Source organism: Cavia porcellus, unplaced genomic scaffold, assembly GCF_034190915.1.
Source record: "Cavia porcellus strain 051 isolate PalLab524CR breed Dunkin Hartley unplaced genomic scaffold, mCavPor4.1 scaffold_50, whole genome shotgun sequence".
Classification (NCBI taxonomy): domain Eukaryota; kingdom Metazoa; phylum Chordata; class Mammalia; order Rodentia; family Caviidae; genus Cavia; species Cavia porcellus.
The window spans coordinates 4,993,204-5,014,675 of NW_026947533.1; the positions used below are offsets into that span (position 1 = coordinate 4,993,204).

At 37.0% G+C, this 21,472-nt stretch overlaps 1 protein-coding gene across 7 annotated transcripts in view; it reads right to left on the minus strand.

The window, feature by feature from the left end:
- Positions 1–21,472, minus strand: part of LOC134475050 (zinc finger protein 345-like) — an 84,259-nt gene that overhangs the window by 13,229 nt on the left and 49,558 nt on the right. For 3 of the 7 annotated variants that reach the window (XR_010046015.1, XM_063244419.1, XM_063244420.1), the window contains one exon: positions 4,773–7,952. The exons of 3 other annotated variants lie outside the window; for them this stretch is intronic. Coding sequence is in view for 3 of the 4 variants with exons in the window: in XM_063244419.1 (XP_063100489.1) it covers positions 7,003–7,952 (950 nt within the window). In the remaining variant the exon portion in view is untranslated. Of the gene's footprint in view, positions 1–1,655; positions 2,816–4,772; positions 7,953–21,472 lie in introns of those variants that run through there. One more of the 7 variants, XM_063244418.1, reaches the window with a different exon arrangement.

A 21,472-nucleotide genomic window follows, 5' to 3' on the forward strand; every position in this document is an offset into this window, starting at 1 on the left:
TGACTGCACACGACACCTTTGGTTTGCTTTAAAAATTATATCCATACAATATAGAAAAATTCCACAATATTCAACATTTTCTGAGGAACAATGTTGATATCATACAGAGTATACAGAAAACACTTTCAGAGCTGGGTATTTAGCTCAGCAGCATGAACACCTACCTAGCAAGCTTGAGATCATGAGTTCAATCCCTGTTACAAAAAAATTCAAATTTCACCTTCATGACACTGGGTCATAATTAGAGATAATCAAAATTAGATGTCAAGTGAAGAACACAGAATTCATGGGTTGACAAGGATGTGGAATACTGATTTTTACCAGAGCTGGTGTTTTTCACCTCAAGGAAGAAATCATAAGCCAACTTTATCTTCATGCTTACCCTAAGAACTACCTGACTTTCAATACTCTCTGTTTCATGTCCTGCTATTGGCACAATGCGTCCTGCCAGTCACTTCCACATCCTTTCCATGCTCGTCTGATCCACCCTAAGCAGAAAACCCTTCATGACTAAACTATTGATATCTCCGCACAATTTTAATTTATGGTATCTCCTTTAACCACTTAGTAAAGTCCATTGCAGAGCCTTTCCATACTTCAACAATGTATATGATCAACCAAGCTATTAAATCACCTCTTAATTCAGAGATGACACCCATATTCTTTTCCATTCAGAAGGATATCACGTGTATATGTTCATGCAAATGACTACAGTTAGGCATTTTTCAATGAGAATTTGAAAGGAAGCCCTTTCTGGATTTTGTCCTTAGCAAACACACTTTCCCCAGCCCTTGATGACACATTTATATCTGCTTCATTTTTCTCAAAATTTAAACCTCTATGGCTGTTCTCCCAAACATCATCTATGAGCACATGTGTCACATAAAGTATGTTCAGAAATTCTTTGCATTGTTCTTTGCAATACACAGCAGTTCATCCGGTGTTTGGGAAGCCTTCCTCCACTGAGGAGCATCTCTACACATCTTTGAATTCTCAGAACCTTTGCCTCCACCTTTCATGAGCATGGAAATACGAGAACATAGTATAAATTTAGGCGACTACAAAATACATAAATGCATAAGTTTAACGAGAACAGTTGGGGCTGTGAGGTCCTGCATCACAGACACTTAGAAACTTCTGGCTTTCAGATCTGTTACTGACAGGAATGAGAGCAGAAACCTAGCTTATTACAGCTGCACCCAGCTTGAAACCACATCGGAATCAGGGTCTCCTCATGCCCCTTCCTGGGCCCAGACTGTTGGAGGAGCAAGGGCAGTAGGCAATTTCAAAAATGGCATTGTGGCCTGATGGTATCACAGTAGCAACACCGTTTTAGGGACCCAGAACTGTCCTGGACCCAGCGAGAGGTAAAACGGACAGAGGATGACTTACTGCTATCACGATAGGATCCCAGGGTCTGAGGCTAAGCACCCAGGCTCTAGACAGCACAGCTACTTCTCACCACTTTTTTTTTAATTTTTATTTTATTTTTGGTCTTTTTCCTTTTTATCAGTACCAGGGATCGAACTCATGACTGCATGATTTCAAGGCAGGCGCTTATGCCGCTGAGCTAATCCCCCGGACCCTTCTCACCACTTCTAACTGGTTTCAACCAGATTCCACCCCATTTCACTGCTCCCATCCCATAACATCACCATTGTGTAGTTTGGAGGTCTCCCAGGTTCTTTTTAAGCAGTTCACAGCGAATAGAAGCAAAAAATAGTGGTCTAGCAAACATCTAGTGCTCCCTTTTTTGCCCTGGCCTTGCAATTGACGCCATGACACCGGAAGACACCGCCTACCTTGGCCCGCCTGATTGGACAGTTCTTACAGCCAGCCTCTTCATCACTGATTGGCTCCTGCTCTCCTGCCTGCCTTCCCCACCAAGAATAATTACAGAAAAAAAAACCCACCCTGTAACTGTGGATCCCCAATAAAAGATGGTGAAGTCTTCTGGAGCTGGCTGTCTTCTGGAATGTTGACCTCAGCTCTTCTGATAGGTATTTGCACTGAAAGTCTTTACCTCAGTCCTTGTTTTTTCTCCCAAACCCATTTTATTTGAAAGTTAAAAAGTAAAAAAGTGATCCAGGGATTTAGCTTAAGCGCCTGCGTGGCAAGCTAGAGGTCATGCATTCCATCCAAGATCTGGCTACCACAAACTGTGCTGCTATAAACGTGGGTGCACATATACCACTGTGGTATGATGATTTTTATTCTTTTGGGTAGATACGCAAAAGAAGAATAGCTGAGTTGAGTGGGACCTGTAGACCTAGTTTGTGTGGAATCTCCACACTGATTTCCACCGTGGTTGCTTTACCACCAACAATGGAGAAGGGTTCCTTTTTCCCCCACAACCCCTCCAGCATTCGTTATTGCTTGATTTCTTGACAGTGGGCATTTTTTCTGGGGCAAGGTGACATATCAGTGTTATTTAATTTTGAATTGTAAAATGACGAGTGATGCAGAACATTTTGTCACATATTTATTTGCTCTTTCTATTTCTTAATCTGAGTACTGTATATTTCATCTCAGATGCACATTTCTGGATTGGGTCTTCAAATCACTCAGACTCACTGAGTCCAGCAGAGTAACATTAAGGCCTGACCACCACTGTGAATGCCCCTACACAATTCCTGCCCTAAGTCAAGTGTGACTGGGTCTGACATGCCCTGAGGGCAGATCCTCATGTGCAGGTGTACGTCGGGGGGGATGCAAGCCTGGGCCACTGTCAGGTTCCCACCCAAGACCGGGCTGGCAGAGCAGAAGGGCAGCACCACGGTTTAATCCACAGTCTCCAGATTCTTCTTCTGTATTCCTGGGTAGAAATATGGAACAGAGCTGTCTGTCTTACAGAAATATAAGATTATATGTGTTCACAAAGAAAAACCTGTGTTGTTCAGAGCCTCAGAGCCTCTGGCTTCCTGTCAGAAGCTGTGCTCTGCCTCAGCAGAGTGGCATATAGGACACCAGTCTAGAGGCGGTCACAAAGCTATGTGTTCCATAGATTTACAGCAGACTTTGGGACCCACAACAGATGCTGGCTCAGGCACAAAGTGTGTGTACAGAAAGGACTATAAAGACTCTCAGATGACAGAGAGTATCTTCGGCTCAGTGCTACACTGTACTTAACTTTGAGAATTTGCATGAAACTCTAGCCAGTATTATTGAACCTGTGATTATCCATGGAGATTTTAAAAATGTTTTCTAAGGAAAGTAGAAAAAGAAACAGTTATGTACAGCTATGTTTCAATGCAGTACACTGACAGCTCTGAACACAGCAGATAATGTCATGAGGCTGGGGATATGCACATCACCACCTCAATAACGCCAAATTTCTACAAATGCTGGAGGTAAAATATGGAAATACTTTAACAACAAAAACAGTTGAAATAAAATATACTAAATATGCACGTAATATACCAAATATAAACTAGGCCTGGTGGCTCTTGTGTGGAGCCCAGTACTTGAGACACTAAGGAAGGAGAATTGTTTGAGACCACTCTGGGTTATAATGTGACCTCAATGCCAGCCTGAACTTCATAGCAACATGCATCCTCAAATAGATAAATACATCAAATCCAATGAGCAAAATAGTGTACTAGTGATGGCCTTGTGACATTAGCATCACAATCATATTTATACTGACCTGTAGTCTACTGGAAAACCTAAGTCACAGCCGACTTCTCAATAAAATATTACACCATTTATCAAATGGAGTACACTAGTGATTATTTGTTGTTCATCATTGATATTTGGTGGTGATGGAGCAGTGCTTGCTGCTGCTCTCCACAGAAAAATGACTATTGCTGCAGTAACAGGAATCTGCATGAATCACTGCAATATGTCCTTAACTCTTTGGGGAAGACACCCACTAAAGGAGGCACTGCACTAATGAGAATTACTAATTTTAGTCTTTTGTACACTTTAAAAACTGACTTCAGTAGTAGTTGAACTACTTAAATACATTTCCACCAACAAGATTAAATAGTTCCTTTTCTCCTGTAGTCTTCTGAATGTTCTTTAGATCTTATGGTGATTAGTTCTCTCTGTAATGAAATGATGTCCCCATTTGCATTTGTCTATTGTGCAAAAATGCTCAATAGTTCTTCAAGTATTTCTTGGCAATTTGTACATAGTCTGAAAAATGTGTGTTCCTTTCACGTTCCTATTGCTTTTACGTGTAAGCTGTCAAGGAGTAATGGGCAAAATTTCTCTCTTTCTACAGTTTATTTCTTCATCATTTTGGTTTGACTTTTTTGTGGCATCTATGCTTATGCACGAGGATTAAAATCTTACAAAGTCCTTTTTGCTTGTTTGTCACCCTACCTATTTTCTACACAAAAAAGCAGCAATAGTATTTAAAAACATGTTTTTTAATACCTCTACATTCAGAACATGGAATGTCTGGTTCTTTCATGTTTCACTATGTTTTACTCCAATAGAGGCATATTTGAGACTGCTGCACAAATTACCAAAAAAAGTACACTTCCTGAATAAAGAAAAATCAAAATTTTCAGTAGTTATTCATTTACCCTATCGTACATTTATATTCTTGACCTCAACGTACTTGTTTCCTTAAACTTCACATGCAGGCATAAAAACAACTGTTTCACACTCTGCTAAACCATCTAGCAATTGCCTCCCAAAGTCAGCTTCAAAGCAATTATCATCCCATCTCATTCTCTCCTGATGCTTGAACTAAAGAAATCATCTTTAGCCTAATCTTTGTAGGTAACTCCTTACCAATGCAATTATTTAAATGGAAAATGATCAAAAATTGCATACTTTTTATTAGTATTTATAAAATAACAAGTAATATAAAAGTGACAATTCTACTATATTCAATACAAGAATGAATGGGTTAAATTGACAAGTGCCCAAATGATGCTCAGGATGGTCACTGCAAAAACAAATGTGTTTCACAAGTGATTCTCCGAAATAACTGCTATATGGCCAACCGATAAAAGGACAACTACTGTTGTGCAATTGTGAGTATTAAAAAATGTTGATGCTGGGGAAGAAAGGGAGGAGATCTAAAGCACTGAGCTACATCTGCAGAACTTGAAGATATATTTTGAGACGAGGTCACTCTAATTGTGTAGGTTAGACTCAACTTCCTCTTCCACTAATTTAAGTGCACTGAGGTGCTAGGATTACAAGCATGCATCAACAGGACCAGCAAGATTTACTTTCATGGTAAAATGAGAAAGTGCATAGACTCAGGATATATTCTTATAGATTCAGTATTCTATTATTAGCTGTAATACAAACTCTAAATATTCCCATTGATGGTAAGCAGAAATATGCTGCAGGGAATCTGGCCACATGCTGTAGTACATACAGACTGACAATGTACTTCACAGTGTCTTTTACTTTGTGAAGTATATCAGGTTCTTCAGGCACAATATAGATATAGTTTTAGTGGTGATTACATAAGAGGTAAGTAATTTATTTTCCCAAGGATAATTGAGACTTGGGCAAGATATCTTCACTGGATTAAGGGTATTTAATGCAATGTTCACTTGTGTTTTCATAACACCACAGTTTTTAACAACATAATTCCTAAGCAGATTTTGTATTCAACAACACAGCATTAAACATATTACAAATTACATGAATGTTAAAATGGAAGTGAAAACCACAGGCCACAGGAAACCAGCTGGGACTCATGGCCCAGTGTATGTGTTTAAAGATAATCAGTACACACCACAAACATCATGCACTGGTCCTGATAAATAAAGTGATATGCCATTGTATAAATTCACAATTCAGCAAAACAGAACATAATCTGAATCTTAATTTAGCAAATTTACTTTTTATTGTGTTGACAGCTCAAAATTTAGGTTTCCCTTCATGCCATTACTTCAGTATTTTAGGAAAAAACAGTAATAATTACAAAATATATAATGCATTCACAGCATCAAGGAATAAAATAAAGGCATTTGCATGATAGATCTAATAACAACATTTCCCCCCAAACAACTCCATATTTAAGAAAAATTGATTTCAAAGTATGGTTACTCATAAATCATGCCAAATTTTATAATTTCTGGAGATATTGATATATATATATATTGTGATGTGCTATTGGAGACAAGTTATGATTCTGTCAGTATGGCACAATCAGAAATTCACAGTAGTATGGTTTACATTTGGTACATGTGGGGAAACCTTACTAGCAAATAAAGATGTAATATCAACATAACAAGTAAAATTCTGATGGTTAGAAAAACAAAGGTTTACTTAAATGACAAATATTGGCTCCACCGAGAAACAAAATCAGGCAACATAATTTACATGGTATGATATCCAGTGATGTAAGGAAATCAGCAGATGTCTTGTCACAACTTGGAAAACATAACATTCATTAATGTACAAGTTATGTGAAATGAACATAACTTTGTCAAAAACACATACTCCAACCTCTACAAATGTATATCTTAATGCCAAATATTGCATCAACTTCAGAAACATCATTTATGGAAGAGAAAATGAAGCATGTGCATCAAAAGATTAAAACAATGCCATGTTAAAATTACAGTTCACAAAAAAATAAGAGACTAGACTAATATCACTCTGAACAGTGAATAATACTATTGCTCAATTTTATACCATAATGCTACAGAATTAGCTTTGGGTTTCTTAGTGTCATTTCTTCTTCAGAGTATCTGTTCATTACATTATGCATTATATTATTTGTTCAAATAAATAGGTGAGAAATTCTTCCGATGTGTGAATCTCTATGTGTATATCTATCCTTTCTGTGTTATGGGGGAAAACAGATCAAAATAAGACAACAAAACAAATTCCTACAAAATCATATGAACGAGACATATAAGACCACAATATTAGGTGATATAAAATACTTACTATGCTTTCTCTTGTTATTTTCAATAGAATTGTCGACATCACCAGGGACTATACAATTAAGCATAACATTATATAGCTATTTTTATAAAAACACAATTTGAAGACGTTGTAGGATGTGAAAGCAGTTAATAATCAAACCTGATGTAGAACCCGTGGTTTAAATCGGTGTGCAGAGGAGGAGCTGCGCGGATCCGGAGCACCTGCAGAGGCCCCTTCCTTTGTCTGGAGGAGGAGGGATCTCGGGTTCCTGGGGCACCTCGGCCCGTGCCCAGCCGCGCCTGGCCATCGGTGTGCAGGGGAGGAGCTGCGCGGATCCAGAGCGCCTGCGGAGGTCCCTTCATTTGTCTGGAGGAGGAGGGATCCCGGGTTCCTGGGGCACCTCGGCCTGTGCCCAGCCGCGCCTAGCCGTCGGTGTGCAGAGGAGGAGCTGCGCGGATCCGGAGCGCCTGCGGAGGCCCCTTCCTTTGTCTGGAGGAGGAGGGATCTCGGGTTCCTGGGGCACCTCGGCCCGTGCCCAGCCGCGCCTAGCCATCGGTGTGCGGGGGAGGAGCAGCGCGGATCCGGAGCGCCTGCAGAAGCCCCTTCCTTTGTCTGGGGGAGGGGGGATCCCGGGTTCCTGAGGCACCTCGGCCTGTGCCCGGCCGCGCCTAGCCGTCGGTGTCCAGAGGGGGAGCTGTGCGGATCCGGAGTGCCTGCAGAGGCCCCTTCCTTTGTCTGGAGGAGGAGGGATAACAAGTTCCTGAGGCACCTCAGCCTGTGCCCAGCCGCGCATAGCCATCTGCGTGCACAGGAGGAGCTGGGTGGATCCGGAGTGCCCACAGGAGGCCCTTCCTTTGTCTGGAGGACTGTGGACGTCTCTGCGGGCAGGGAGGGATCACGGGCTCCTGAGGCACGGCGGTCGGTGGTGAGTACCCTGGCCCGACTGGGATCCAGGAGCTGTGGATCTACCGGGGGGCAGGTGGGCGCGCAGTGTCCCTGGGGCCCAGCTTGTCTGGAACCGCAGGGTTCTGAACGGGCAGAGGAGGGCCATTGGTTCTGCAGGCCCAATGGCCTGGGGCAGAGTGGTGCCAGAGTCTCAGTAGCTGCAAACATAGAAGGGGATTTTCAACAGATCCTGAGGAGGCTTTCAAATAACACTTGAAACACAGAAATATAGGAAAATGACAAAACGAAAGACCAAATTACAACCTCAAACCTCCAGCCCATCTCAGGAAACCCTAGGAGAAATGTATTTAGAAGAAAATATATTCCATCCTCCTCATATATCAGACACAATAGCTACTGAAGTTGACAAGCAACTCCAGGAAGCTTTAAAGAAATTCAAACTCGAAATAATATCCCAGATAAAAGAAGAAATGATAAAAGATTTGAAAGAGAGTCTAAATATATCTAAAGAAAACACAGATAAACAATTGGAGGAACTAAACAAAAAGATAGAATCCCTGGATGAGCAATATAAGAAACAAACAGAATACATAATGCAGATGCACAGAGATATACAGGAAATAAAAAACTCCACTGAAAGTTGTAAAAACCGCCTTAATGAAAGTGAAGATAGAATTTCAGACCTTGAAGACAGGATTGCAGCTAGTGAACAGGAAAGGAAAGATCTTTTAAAAATAACAAGGAATCAGGAAACAACAATTCAACAACTGCAAGATGATGCAAAGAAGAATAACATAAGAATGATAGGGATTAATGAAAAAGAAGAAGACAACATAAAGGATATCAAGAGGATATTTAGAGAAGCAATAGCTGAAAACTTCCCAAGCATGAGATCAGAAACTGACATCAGGATCAGTGAAGCATATAGAACTCCAAATAGTCATAAACAAAATAAAACTACACCCAGACATATAATAATCACCATCCCAGAAATCCAACACAAGAATACATTATTAAAAGCTGTCAGAGAGAAAAGACAGATCACTTATAAAGGAAAACCTATCAGAATCACAGCAGACTTCTCAGCACAAACAATAAAGTCAAGAAGAGCATGGAGTGAAGTATTCCAGATCCTAAAGCAAAATGATTTCCAACCTAGACTGATATATCCTGCAAAACTATCATTTAAAATAGATGGTGAAATACGATACTTCCATGACAAAGAACAGCTGAAGAACTTCCTGAACACCAAACCAACCATGCAAAAAATATTGAAAGACAGTTTAGATACACAAAGGAAAAAACCACTAAGCAAAGCAAATAATTAAACAGAACAGAAAGATAAAGATGCAACAGCAGAGAGATAAGAATCCTACAATTAACCAACATTTAACAGTAATTACCATTAATGTAAATGGTCTCAATGCACCAATCAAAAGAAACAGACTAGCAGAATGGATCAAGAAACAAAATCCAACCATATGCTGTTTACAGGAAACCCATCTAACCCAGAAGGATACTCACACACTGAAAGTCAAAGGATGGAAAACAATTCTTCATGCATCAGGAATCCAAAAAAAGGCAGGAGTAGCCATTCTGTTTGCAGACAACGTGAACTTTAAACCAACAATGACCATAAAGGATAAAGAAGGTCACTACATACTCGTAAGGGGAAAACTCCAAGAGGAAGAGATAACTATCTTAAATATATACGCACCAAACTCCAGAGCGCCCAGTTATATAAAACAATTATTAATAGAAATGAAAACTCAAATTATCAGTAACACAATTGTAACAGGACACCTTAATACGCCATTGACACCAAGGGACAGATCAACCAGACAGAAAATGAGTAAAGAAATAACAGAACTGAATCATACCTGTGAACAAATGGGTTTGATAGACATATACAGAATGTTCCACCCAACAACATCAGAATACACATTCTTCTCAGCAGTACATGGATCATTTTCGAAAATAGACCATATATTAGCTCATAGAACATATTTAAACAAGTGGAAAAGAGCTGAAATCATCCCTTGCATGTTATCGGATCACAGCGACCTGAAATTAGAAATTAACGATAAAAGATACTGCAAAAATCCCACAAACACATGGAAACTGAATAACACACTCTTGAGTAATCAGTGGGTCACAGAAGAAATTAAAGAAGAAATCAAACAATACCTAAAAGAAAATGAAAATGCAGATACAACTTACCGGAATCTGTGGGATGCAATGAAAGCCGTCCTGAGAGGAAAATTTATTGCACTGAGTTCCCACATCAGGAAAACAGAACAAATACAAATAAATAACTTAATGCTACACCTCAAACAGCTAGAAAAAGAAGAGCAAGTCAAGCCCAAAGCCAAAAGAAGAGAAGAAATTATAAAAATCAGAGGAGAAATCAATGCAATAGAGACTAAGAAAACAATCCAAAAGATCAACAAATCAAAGAGTTGCTTCTTTGAAAGAATAAATAAAATCGATAAGCCCCTAGCCAACCTTATTAAAAAAAAGGGAAGAAAAAGCTCAAATTCATGCAATAAGAAATGAAAAAGGAGAAGTCACTACAGACCCAATAGAAATACAGAAGATCATCAACACCTATTTCGAAAACCTCTACTCTCAAAAGTTTGATAACACAGAAGAAATAGACAGTTTCTTAGAAGCATATGAAGTGCCAAAGCTAGATCAAGAGGATATAAAATTGTTGAATAACCCAATCTCGGTTACTGAAATTGAAAATGTAATTAAGTCCTTACCCACCAAGAAGAGCCCAGGCCCAGATGGATTCACTGCAGAATTCTACAAGAAATACAAAGAAGACCTAATGCCGACACTCCTCAAACTATTCAATGAAATTGAAAGGGAAGCAATCCTTCCTAAGTCATTCCTGGAAGCAAATATTACTCTAGTACCAAAACCTGAGAAAGACCCAACTATAAAAGAGAACTATAGACCGATCTCCCTAATGAACACAGATGCAAAAATCCTCAATAAAATATTGGCAAATAGGATCCAGCAAATCATCAAGAAGATTATACACCATGACCAAGTGGGATTCATCCCAGGAATGCAAGGATGGTTCAACATACGCAAATCAATAAATGTAATCCACCATATCAATAAAGCCAAAAATAAGAATCACATGATCATTTCTATAGATGCAGAAAAAGCCTTCGATAAGGTCCAACATTTATTCATGATAAAAACTCTACAGAAAATTGGAATAGATGGTCTTTACCTCAATATAATACAGGCCATTTATGACAAACCAACAGCCAGGATCATACTAAATGGCCAAAAATTGAAAGCCTTTACTTTAAAATCAGGCACAAGACAAGGATGTCCTTTATCACCACTCCTATTTAATATAGTACTGGAAGTACTAGCCAGAGCAATTAGGCAAGAAAGAGAAATAAAAGGGGTAAAGATAGGAAAACAAGAAGTTAAGTTGTCATTGTTTGCAGATGACATGATACTCTACATAGAAGACCCCCTAAGCTCCATTGAAAGACTCTTAGATACAATAAATAAATTCAGTAATGTGGCTGGATACAAAATCAATACTCAGAAATCAATAGCATTCCAATACACGAACAACAAAACCACAGAGAGAGAAATAAGGGAAACTGGACTATTCACATTAGCACGCAAAAAAATGAAATATTTAGGAATTACTCTTACGAAAGAAGTGAAAGACTTATACAGTGAAAACTATAATACACTGAAAAAGGAAATTGAAGATGATCTCAGAAAATGGAAAGACATCCCTTGCTCATGGATAGGAAGAACAAACATTGTGAAGATGGCCATTCTCCGAAAACTCTTATACAGATTCAATGCAATCCCAATAGAAATACCATCAACATACCTTATGGATCTAGAGAAATCACTCCTAAATTTCATCTGGAACCAGAAGAGACCTAGAATCGCAAAAGCAATTCTAAGCAGCAAAGACAAAGTAGGAGGCATCACAATCCCTGACTTGAAATTATACTACAAAGCAACAGTAGTAAAATCAACATGGTATTGGAATCAAAACAGAGCTGAAGATCAATGGAATAGATTAGAAGATACAACCACAACTACAAACACACTCAACCACCTTATCTTTGATAAAGGAGCCAAGCAGGTTCACTGGAAGAACAACAGTCTCTTTAATAAATGGTGCTGGAAAAACTGGCTCTCCATTTGCCGAAAACTAAAGCTAGACCCATGTCTATCACCATGTACTAAATTAAAATCTAAATGGGTCAAAGATCTGAATATTAAAACAGAAACGCTAAATCTATTGGAAGACAAATTGGGTAGAAACCTTGGAGACATAGGAGTGGGTAGAGAATTCATGAATAGGACTCAAACTGCACGGGAAATACTTCCCAGAATCAATAACTGGGACCACTTCTTATTAAAAAGGTCCTGCATGTCAAAAGAAATCTCCAGCATAGTGAAAAGAAAACCCACAAACTGGCAAAAGATTTTAGTGAACTCTCTCTCAGACAAGGGACTCTTGTCTAAAACATATAAAGAATTAAAAAAAACTCAGACCTCCAAAATTCAAAGATCCAATCCAAAAATGGGCATCTGAGATGAATACGCAATTCTCAGATGAAGAAATGCAAATGGCAAATAAATACATGAAAAAATGCTCATCATCATTGGTCATTAGAGAAATGCAAATTAAAACCACACTGAGATACCATCTCACTCCTGAAAGAATGGCCAGGATCAAGAAAACCAACAACAACAAATGCTGGAGAGGCTGTGGGGAAAAAGGAACTCTCCTGCACTGTTTGTGGGAGTGTAGACTGGTACAGCCTTTGTGGAGGTCTGTCTGGAGATTTCTCAAAAAGTTGGGATTGGAAATCCCATTTATTCCAGCTATTCCACTTCTAGGCATATTCCCAGAAGAACTGAAAGCATCATACCACAGGGATATATGTGCACCTATGTTTATAGCAACACAATTTGTAATCGCCAGATCTTGGAAACAACCCAAGTGTCCATCAACTGAGGAATGGATAAAAAAGTTGTGGTATTTCTATACAATGGAGTATTATTCAGCTATAAAGAAGGATCGCATTGAGATATTTATCAATAAATGGGAGCAGCTTGAGACCATACTCATAAGTGAAATAAATCAATCTCGCATGTATGAATACCGAATAGTTTCCCTAATGTAAGTAATGATTCAAATATATAAAAATATGTGATAATCATGATTCCCCATTATGTGGCCTTGAAGCCTTATAAAATTTTCACTTATTAATTAGAAAGGCTTTATTCTGGGCTTTTTGATATGGAAATATTTGAAGCTGTAGTATATGAAGTTTTATCCAAATATTTTAAGGAAAAAGACAGACACTATGGTAACTACTATTCTTTAAAAAAATTATTTAGCTATTTCTTATGTTTATTTTAATTAAGGGAAAAATTTTAAAAATTAGGATATATAGTAGTAACTCTTCTTGATCTCCTATTAACTTGTTTTGAAGTCCTGTAATACTCCCAAGATCTTGTTTTGACTGATTAGACTCTGTTCCATTCTGTGCAATAGTAGCAAGTCTGAGGGTATAGGCAACTAATTTTAAGGCAATAAGATTCACAAAGATGCCCATTCTGGTTTGACTATTGTCTCCTTTGGAAGTCCTGTAATGTTCACAATGCCTAAGTTTTATTGGTCTTGTTCTCCACTGTTTTGTCCAACTTTGTAATATCTAATGAGATAGACAATTCCTTTTAAGGAAACAAGAGACAATGTTGATAACCATTGTTAATAACCTTGTACTCTGTTCTACATCATGTGCTATGTCTATCCTTGGTTTTGACTTACAGCTTTGTTTTGACATATTTGACTTTATTCTCTCCCCCCCCAAAAAAGTAATAAGAACTAAGGAGTAATAAAATCCAAAATGTGTAAATTTTGTTGTAAAAAAGAGAGGGAGGGAAAAAAAAAGAGCTCTAACGGATATAACAGCAAGTGTGTTTAGGGATGTTAAATAGCTGACTATATTAATGTTTTTGGATCATTGAACACAGCTGTTTGCAGTCTCTCTGTTTGAATGTCTACTTTGTATTCTTTGATACTGTGATTTGAGCAACTATTTCCAAGATGATAATATGTAATCAATTAACAGGTGATTTCTTACTGTTATGCTTTTTTTTTTGTAGTTCTGTATTTTGTGTAACCTTACGCTGCTTTGTTTTGTTCTGTGTTTTTCTCTTTTTCCTCTTAAATAAAAAAAAAAAAAAACCAAAAAAAAAAAAAAAAAAAAAAAAAAGAACCCGTGGTTTCCTGCCAGGACCAGCAAGTCAGGCCAAGGCACAAAATATGATTCCAAGTCTGGAAGAACTCCATTCCTCACCTGGGGACCAGCCCGAGGTTGCCCACTGGGACCAGTGATTTGGGACCAGCGAGTTGGAACCAGGGAGTCGGGCCAAGGCACAGAATCCTTTCCCAGTCTGGGGTAATTCTCTTCCTCACCTGGGGACCAGCCCAAGGATTCCTGCTGGGACCAGCAAGTGGGGCCAAGGAACAGATTCCAATTGCAGTGTGGGGGAACTCCCTACCTTGCCAGCAAGTTCAGCATAGGCATGGAATCCTGTCCCAATCTGGGTGAACTCACTCCCTCACTTGGAACAACACTTGAAGCTTGAAAATACAGCAAAATGACAAAATGAAAGACCAAAATGCAATCTCAAACATTCAGCCCATCCTCAAAAAGCCTAGGAGACATGTGCATAGAAGAAAACACATTCAACATAACGGAAATACCTGAAATAATAGTAACTGAAATAAAGAAGCAACTTTGGGAAGTATTAAAGAAATTCAAACTAGACATAATCTTGTAGGTAAAAAAAAGACATGTTAAAAGAAATGAAGGAGATTCTGAACATATCTAAAGAAGACACAGTTAAAAAATTGGAGGAACTAAACAAAAAGATAGAATCCCTGGATGAACTCCATAAGAAACAAACAGAATACATAATGCAGATGCAAAGTGATATACAGGAAATCAAAAACTCCACTGAAAGTTGTAAAAACTGCCTCAATGAATGCGAAGACAGAATCTCAGACCTCAAAGACAAGATTGCAGCCAATGAACAGGTAAGGAAAGATCTTTCAAAAATAACAAGAAATCAGGAAATAACTATTCAACACCTGCAAGATGATGCAAAGCAGAACAACACAAGGTTGATAGGGATAAATGAAAAAAGGAGACAACATAAAGGATGTCAAGACAATATTTAGGGAAGTAATAGCTGAAAATTTCCCAAACACGATATTGGAAACTGATATCAAGATCAATGAAGCATATAGAAATCCACATAGCCATAACCAAAATAAATCTACACCCTGACATATAATAATGACCATGCCAGAAACTGAGCAAAACAATAGAATATTAAAAACTGTCAGAGAGAAGAGACAGATCACCTATAAAGAAAATGTATCAGAATCACAGCAGACTTCTCAGCACAAACAACAAAGTCAAGAAGAGCATCCAGTGAAGTATTTCAGATCCTAAAGGAAAATGATTGCCAACCTAGACTGAGGTAACCTGAAAAACGGTCCTTCAAAATCAATGGAGAAATAAGATACTTCTATGACAAAGAAAAGCTGAAAAACTTCATGATCACCAAGCCAACTCTGCAAAGAATACTGAAAGACATTTAGGAAAAAACCTAGATACATTTAGGAAAAAACCTCTAAACAAAACAGACAGTTAAAAAGAGCAGAAAGATAAAGATGCAACAGCAGAAAGATAACATGTCAACAATACACCAATATATAACAGTTCTAACCATTAATGTAAATGGTCTCATTGGACCAATAAAAGAAACCAACTGGCAGAATGGATTAAGAAACAAAATCCAACCATATGCAGTCTGCAAGAAATCCATCTAAATCCAAAAGGATACTCGCAGACTGAAAGTCAAAGGATGGAAAACAATATTTCATACAACAGGAACCAAAAAAACAAAACAAAACAAACAAACAAAAAACACAGAGGTAGCTATTCTGTTTGCAGACAATGTGAACTTCAAGCCAATAATGATCAGAAGGGATAAAGAAGGTCACTAAATACTGGTTAGGGGAAAGCTCCAAGAGGAAGAGAAAACTATCTTAAATTTATATGAACCAAACTCCAGAGCACCCAATTATATAAAACAAGTACTAACAAAGATGAAAAATCAAATTAGCAGTAACACAATTCTAACAGGAGATATTAACACACCACTGACACCAATGGACAGATCAACCAGACAGAAAATGAGCAAATAAATAAAAGAACTGAATCGCACCTGTGAATAAATGGACTTAATAGACATATACAGAGTATTCCACCCAACAACAGAATACATTCTTCTCAGTATTACATCGGTCATTCTCTAAAATAGACCATATATTAATACACAGAGCATATTTAAATAAATGCAAAAGGGTTGAAATTATCCCTTGCAGGCTACCAGACCATACCATGATGAAATTAGAAATTAATCATGAAAAATACTGCAAAAATCCCACAAACACATGGAAACTGAATAACACTCTTGAGTAATCAGTGAGTCACAGAGGAAATTAAAGAAGAAATTAAACAATACCTACAAACAAATGGAAACACAAATACAACGTACCAGAATCTGTGTGATGCAATGACAGCTATTCTCTAAGGAAAATTTATGGCATGAGTTCCCACATTAGGAAAACAGAACGAATACAAATAAATAACCTGATGTTATACGTCAAACATCTAGAAAAAGAAGAGCAAGTCAAGCCCAAAGCCAAAAGAAAAGAAGAAATTATAAAAATAAGAGCAGAAATCAATGCAATAGAGACTAAAAAAACAATCCAAAAAATCAGTGAATCAAAGACCTGGTTCTTTGAAAGAATAAATAAAATTGAAAAGCCCCTAGTCAACCTTATTTAAAAAATGGAAGAAAATGTTCAAATACATGCAATAAGGAATAAAAGAGGTGAAATTACTACAGACCCTATTGAAATACAGAAGATCATCAACACCTGTTTCGAAAACCTCTACTCTCAAAGGTTTTATAACACAGAAGAAATAGACAGATTCCTAAAGCATATGAAGTACCAAAGCTAGGTCATGAGATGTAAATCTACTGAATAACCAAAATTCTATTAATGAAATTGAAAACATAATAAAATCGTTACCTACAAAGAGGAGCCCAGGCCCAGACAGATTCACTGAAGAATTCTGCAAGAAATATAAAGAAGACTTAATGCCAACACTCGGTAAACTCTTCAATGAAATGGAAAGGGAAGCAATCCTTCATAAATTGTTCTGAGAAGCAAATATTTCTCTAGTACAAAAACCAGAGGAGGACCCAACTGAAAAAGAGAACTACAGACCAATCTCCCTAATGAACAAGGATGCAAAAATCCTCAATAAAATATTGGAAAATAGGATGCAGCAAATCAACAAGAAGATCATATATCATGAACAAGGGGGATTCATCCTGGCATGCAGAGATTGTTTAATATATGTAAATCAATAAATGTACTACACCATATCAATAGAGCCAAAAGTTATAAGCACATGATCTTTACTATAGATGCAGAAAAAGCTTTTGATAAGGTCCAACATTCATTTATGATAAGAACTTTGCAGAAAATTGGAATAGATGGTCCTTACTCAATATAATTAAGCCTGGCAATGACAAAACAACAGCCAGTACCATACTAAATGGTAAAAAATTAAAGACCTTTACTTTAAAATGAGGCCCAAGGCAAGGGTGACCCTTATCACAGCTCCTATTTAATATAGTACTGGAAATACTGGGCAGAGCAATTAGACGAGAGAGAAATAAAAGGTGTAAAGATACGAAAAGAAGTTAAATTATCATTATTTGCAGATGACATGATACTTTATATAGAAGATCCCCGAAGTGCCATTGAAAGACTCCTAGATATAATAAATTCAGTAATGTAGCTGGATACAGAATCAATACTCAAAAATCAATAGCATTCCTACACACTAACAATAAAGTCACAGAGACAGAAATAAGAGAGGCCACAACCTTCACACTAGCAACCAAAAAAAAGGAATTACTCTCACAAAAGACGTGAAAGACCTATACAGGGAAAATTATAACGCACTGAAAAATGAAATTGAAGATGATCTCAGAAAATGGAAAGACATCCCTTGCTCATGAATAGGAAGAATAAATATTGTGAAAATGGACATTCTCCCAAAACTTTTATTCAGATGCAATGCAATCCCGATAAAAATACCATCAATATACCTCATAGAACTTGAGAAATCACACCTAAAATTCATCTGGAATGAGAAGAAACCTAGAATAGCAAGGACAGTTAGAAGCAGCAAAAGCAAGGCAGGAGGTACCACAATCCCTGACTTGAAGACATACTACAAAGCAACTGTAGTATAATCAACATGGTACTGGAAGCAAAACAGAGCTGAAGATCAGTGGAATAGATGAGAAGATACAACCACCACTACAAACACACTCAACTCCCTTATCTTTGATAAAAGGGCCAAACATGTTCACTGGAAGAATGACATTCTGTTTAATAAATGGTGGTGAAAAACTGGCTCTCCATATGCCTAAAACTAAAACTAGACCCATGCCTATCACCATGTACTAAAATAAAATCTAAATGGATCAAAGATGTAAATATTAAAACACAAACACTAAATCTATTGGAAGACAAATTGGGTAAAAACCTTGAAGACATAGGAGTAGGTAGGGAATTGATGAACAGGACTCAAACCACATGGGAAATGCTTCCCAGAATCAAACATTGGGATCACCTCTTATTAAAAAGTTTCTGCACATCAAAAGAAATCTCCAGTATAGTGAAAAGAAAACCCACAAACTGGGAAAAAAATCTTAGTGAACTGCCCCTCAGACAAAGGACTTCTGTCTAAAACACATAAAGAATTTTCAAAAATGAGACCACCAAAATTCAAAGACCCAATCCAAAAATGAGCATCTGAGATGAATAAACAATTTTGACATGAAGTAATACAAATGACAAATAAATACATGAAAAAATGTTCACCATCAATGGTCATTAGAGAAATACAAATTAAAACCACACTGAGATTTCATTTCACTCCGGAAAGAATGGCCAAGATCAAGAAAACCACCAACAACAAATGTTGGAGACACTGTTGGGAAAAAGGAACTCTCTTGCACTGTTCATGGGAGTGTAGACTGGTGCAACCATTGTGGAGGTCAGTCTGGAGATTTCCAGAAAGCTGGGACTGGAAGCACCTTTTGACCCAGCTATTCTACTTCTAGGCATATTCACAGAACTGAAAGCATCATTCCATAGTGATATATGTGCACCCATTTTTATAGCAGCATAGTTTGTAATATCCAGATCTTGGAAACAACCTAAGTGTTCATCAACTGAGGAATGGATTAAAAAGTTATGGTGTTTTTATACAATGGAGTACTACTCAGCTATAAAGAATTATCACATTGTCATATAAATAAATGGACACAGCTTGAGACCATATTCAGAAGTGAAATAAATCAAACTCAAATGTATAAATACTGAATATATTCCTAGTATAAGAAATGATAATACATAGAAGTATGTGGTAATCATGATACCCAATCATATTGGTTTGAATCCATATAATGTTTTTACTCATTAAGTGCAATGGTTTTATCCTGGGTTTCTTGATTTTAGTATCGAGGATAGTGCGAATAGCTATTCTGAAGAAAATAACACATCATAAAAGCTAGTGCTGATTTAATATCTTCTTTGGAACTCCCATCAAGCTGTTGTACATATTTCCACTAGTTTTACCATGTTGTGTCTTAATATATTTTACTGTATGTGATAGTATAAATAAAAATTTTTACAGGCAAAGAGATAATATAGAAATCGTTGTTCATTTTCTGTTAACTGGCTCTAAATACCCTGTAATTCTTTCATACCCTTGAATGGCTTCACACTGTCTTGATATGATTGATTCTATAGTATACGAAGTTATACTCAAATAATTCAAGGAAAAAGGCACTATGGTGACTAGTATTATGTTAGATTATCTGGTGGTGAAACAAAATGATGCTTTACTTGTTCAGTTCTGACCTGTGTTGTTCTATTACAATGTCTTTTTTATCTCGATATCCACCCTTTTTAAAAAAAATATACTATTTTTTATTTTTTTCTATTAAAGGAAAACTAAATTAAAAAATAGCAGGATATATTATAGTAACTATTTGCTTTCCTATTAACCTGATTTGAACCCCAGTATTGCTCTCCCCATCTTGTTCTGCCTCATTTTACTATATTCTATTTTGTTTGATAGTATCAAGTTTGAGGGTAGAGGCAACCACTTTGTAGGCAATAAGATTTAATATGATGCCCATTATGATTTGACTATTATCTTCTTTTGAAATCCTGTAAGGTCTCCAGTGTAGATTTTATTGGTCTTGTTCTCTACTGTTTTGATCAGTTCTATTATAACTGATGATATAGCAACTCTTTTGAGGCACAATGGTAACCATTTTTGATCAGCTGATATTCTATTTTTGATTCAAATACTATGCCCATCCTTATGTTCTAACCAAATCTGTTTTGTTAACTCACTTGAGGTTTTATTCTCTTCAAAAAAAAGTAATAAGAACTATGGGAGTAAAAAAAACTCAAAAGTGTAATTCTTATTGTGAAGAAGAGAGGAAACGAAGGTGGTCTAAAGGATATAAGTGCCTGTTGGAGTGTGTAGGAAGGAAAACCATATTACTGAGCTTTTGTTGGATCATTGAACAGAACTGTCTGCAATCTCGCTATAGGAATGTTCACTTTAGATGCTTTAATTTTATAATTTGGACAACTGTTTCAAAGAAGACAATATATAACCTATTAACTAGTGATTTCTTACTGTATTTTGTTTCTTGAAATTCTGTATTATTTGTACCCTTTTACTGCTTTGTTTTTTTATGTTCTTTTTTTTTCTCTTTAAATAAAAAAATTAAACCTGGAATTTATATCTTTTATTTATTTAATTTTTTTTTCTTGGTACTGGGGATCAAACTGGAAAGCTCACACTTGCCAGGCAGGGGCTTAAGCCACTGAGCTAAATCCCCAGCCCCACAATATATATCTGTCACATTTTATCATCTTCAGAGTAGTTGCCTCTACTGTTGGACTTGATACCAGCAAGCATACCAAATGTGAATAAAATCAGTCAAGGCCAAATAACATTCAAACAAACAAGCTTCAAATAACATCAGTCATAGTAAGACAGTGTAACTAATATAGAGTTTCAGTTTTAGTTAATAGAAAATTAAGGACAGATACCATCATAGTATAACCTTCTATTTTTGGGTTATCTCTCTGTGCCCTCAAATCTAAGGAGTAGACAGACCACAACAAAATATAATCAAACTAAACAGAGCAACAGAACTACTGTAGCTTTTAAATCCTGATTCACTTTTAACAATGTCCTCTGCCTTCTTTTTTTAGGCAATTCCTCACCTTTCTCCTTCTAAGGATACTATTATTCACTGTTCAGAGTGATATTGGTTTAGTCTCTTATGTTCAATTTCAGCATACATAAAAATAAAGACGTCAACTACGAACAGAATGAATGAGACACATTATGGTAATCATTACCAACTTCCCCAAAATCAGTCTTGAAGATCAAAAAAGGGTGCATCATCCTGTAATTATTTGATTAGTTCTATAATGTTCAGTATATAT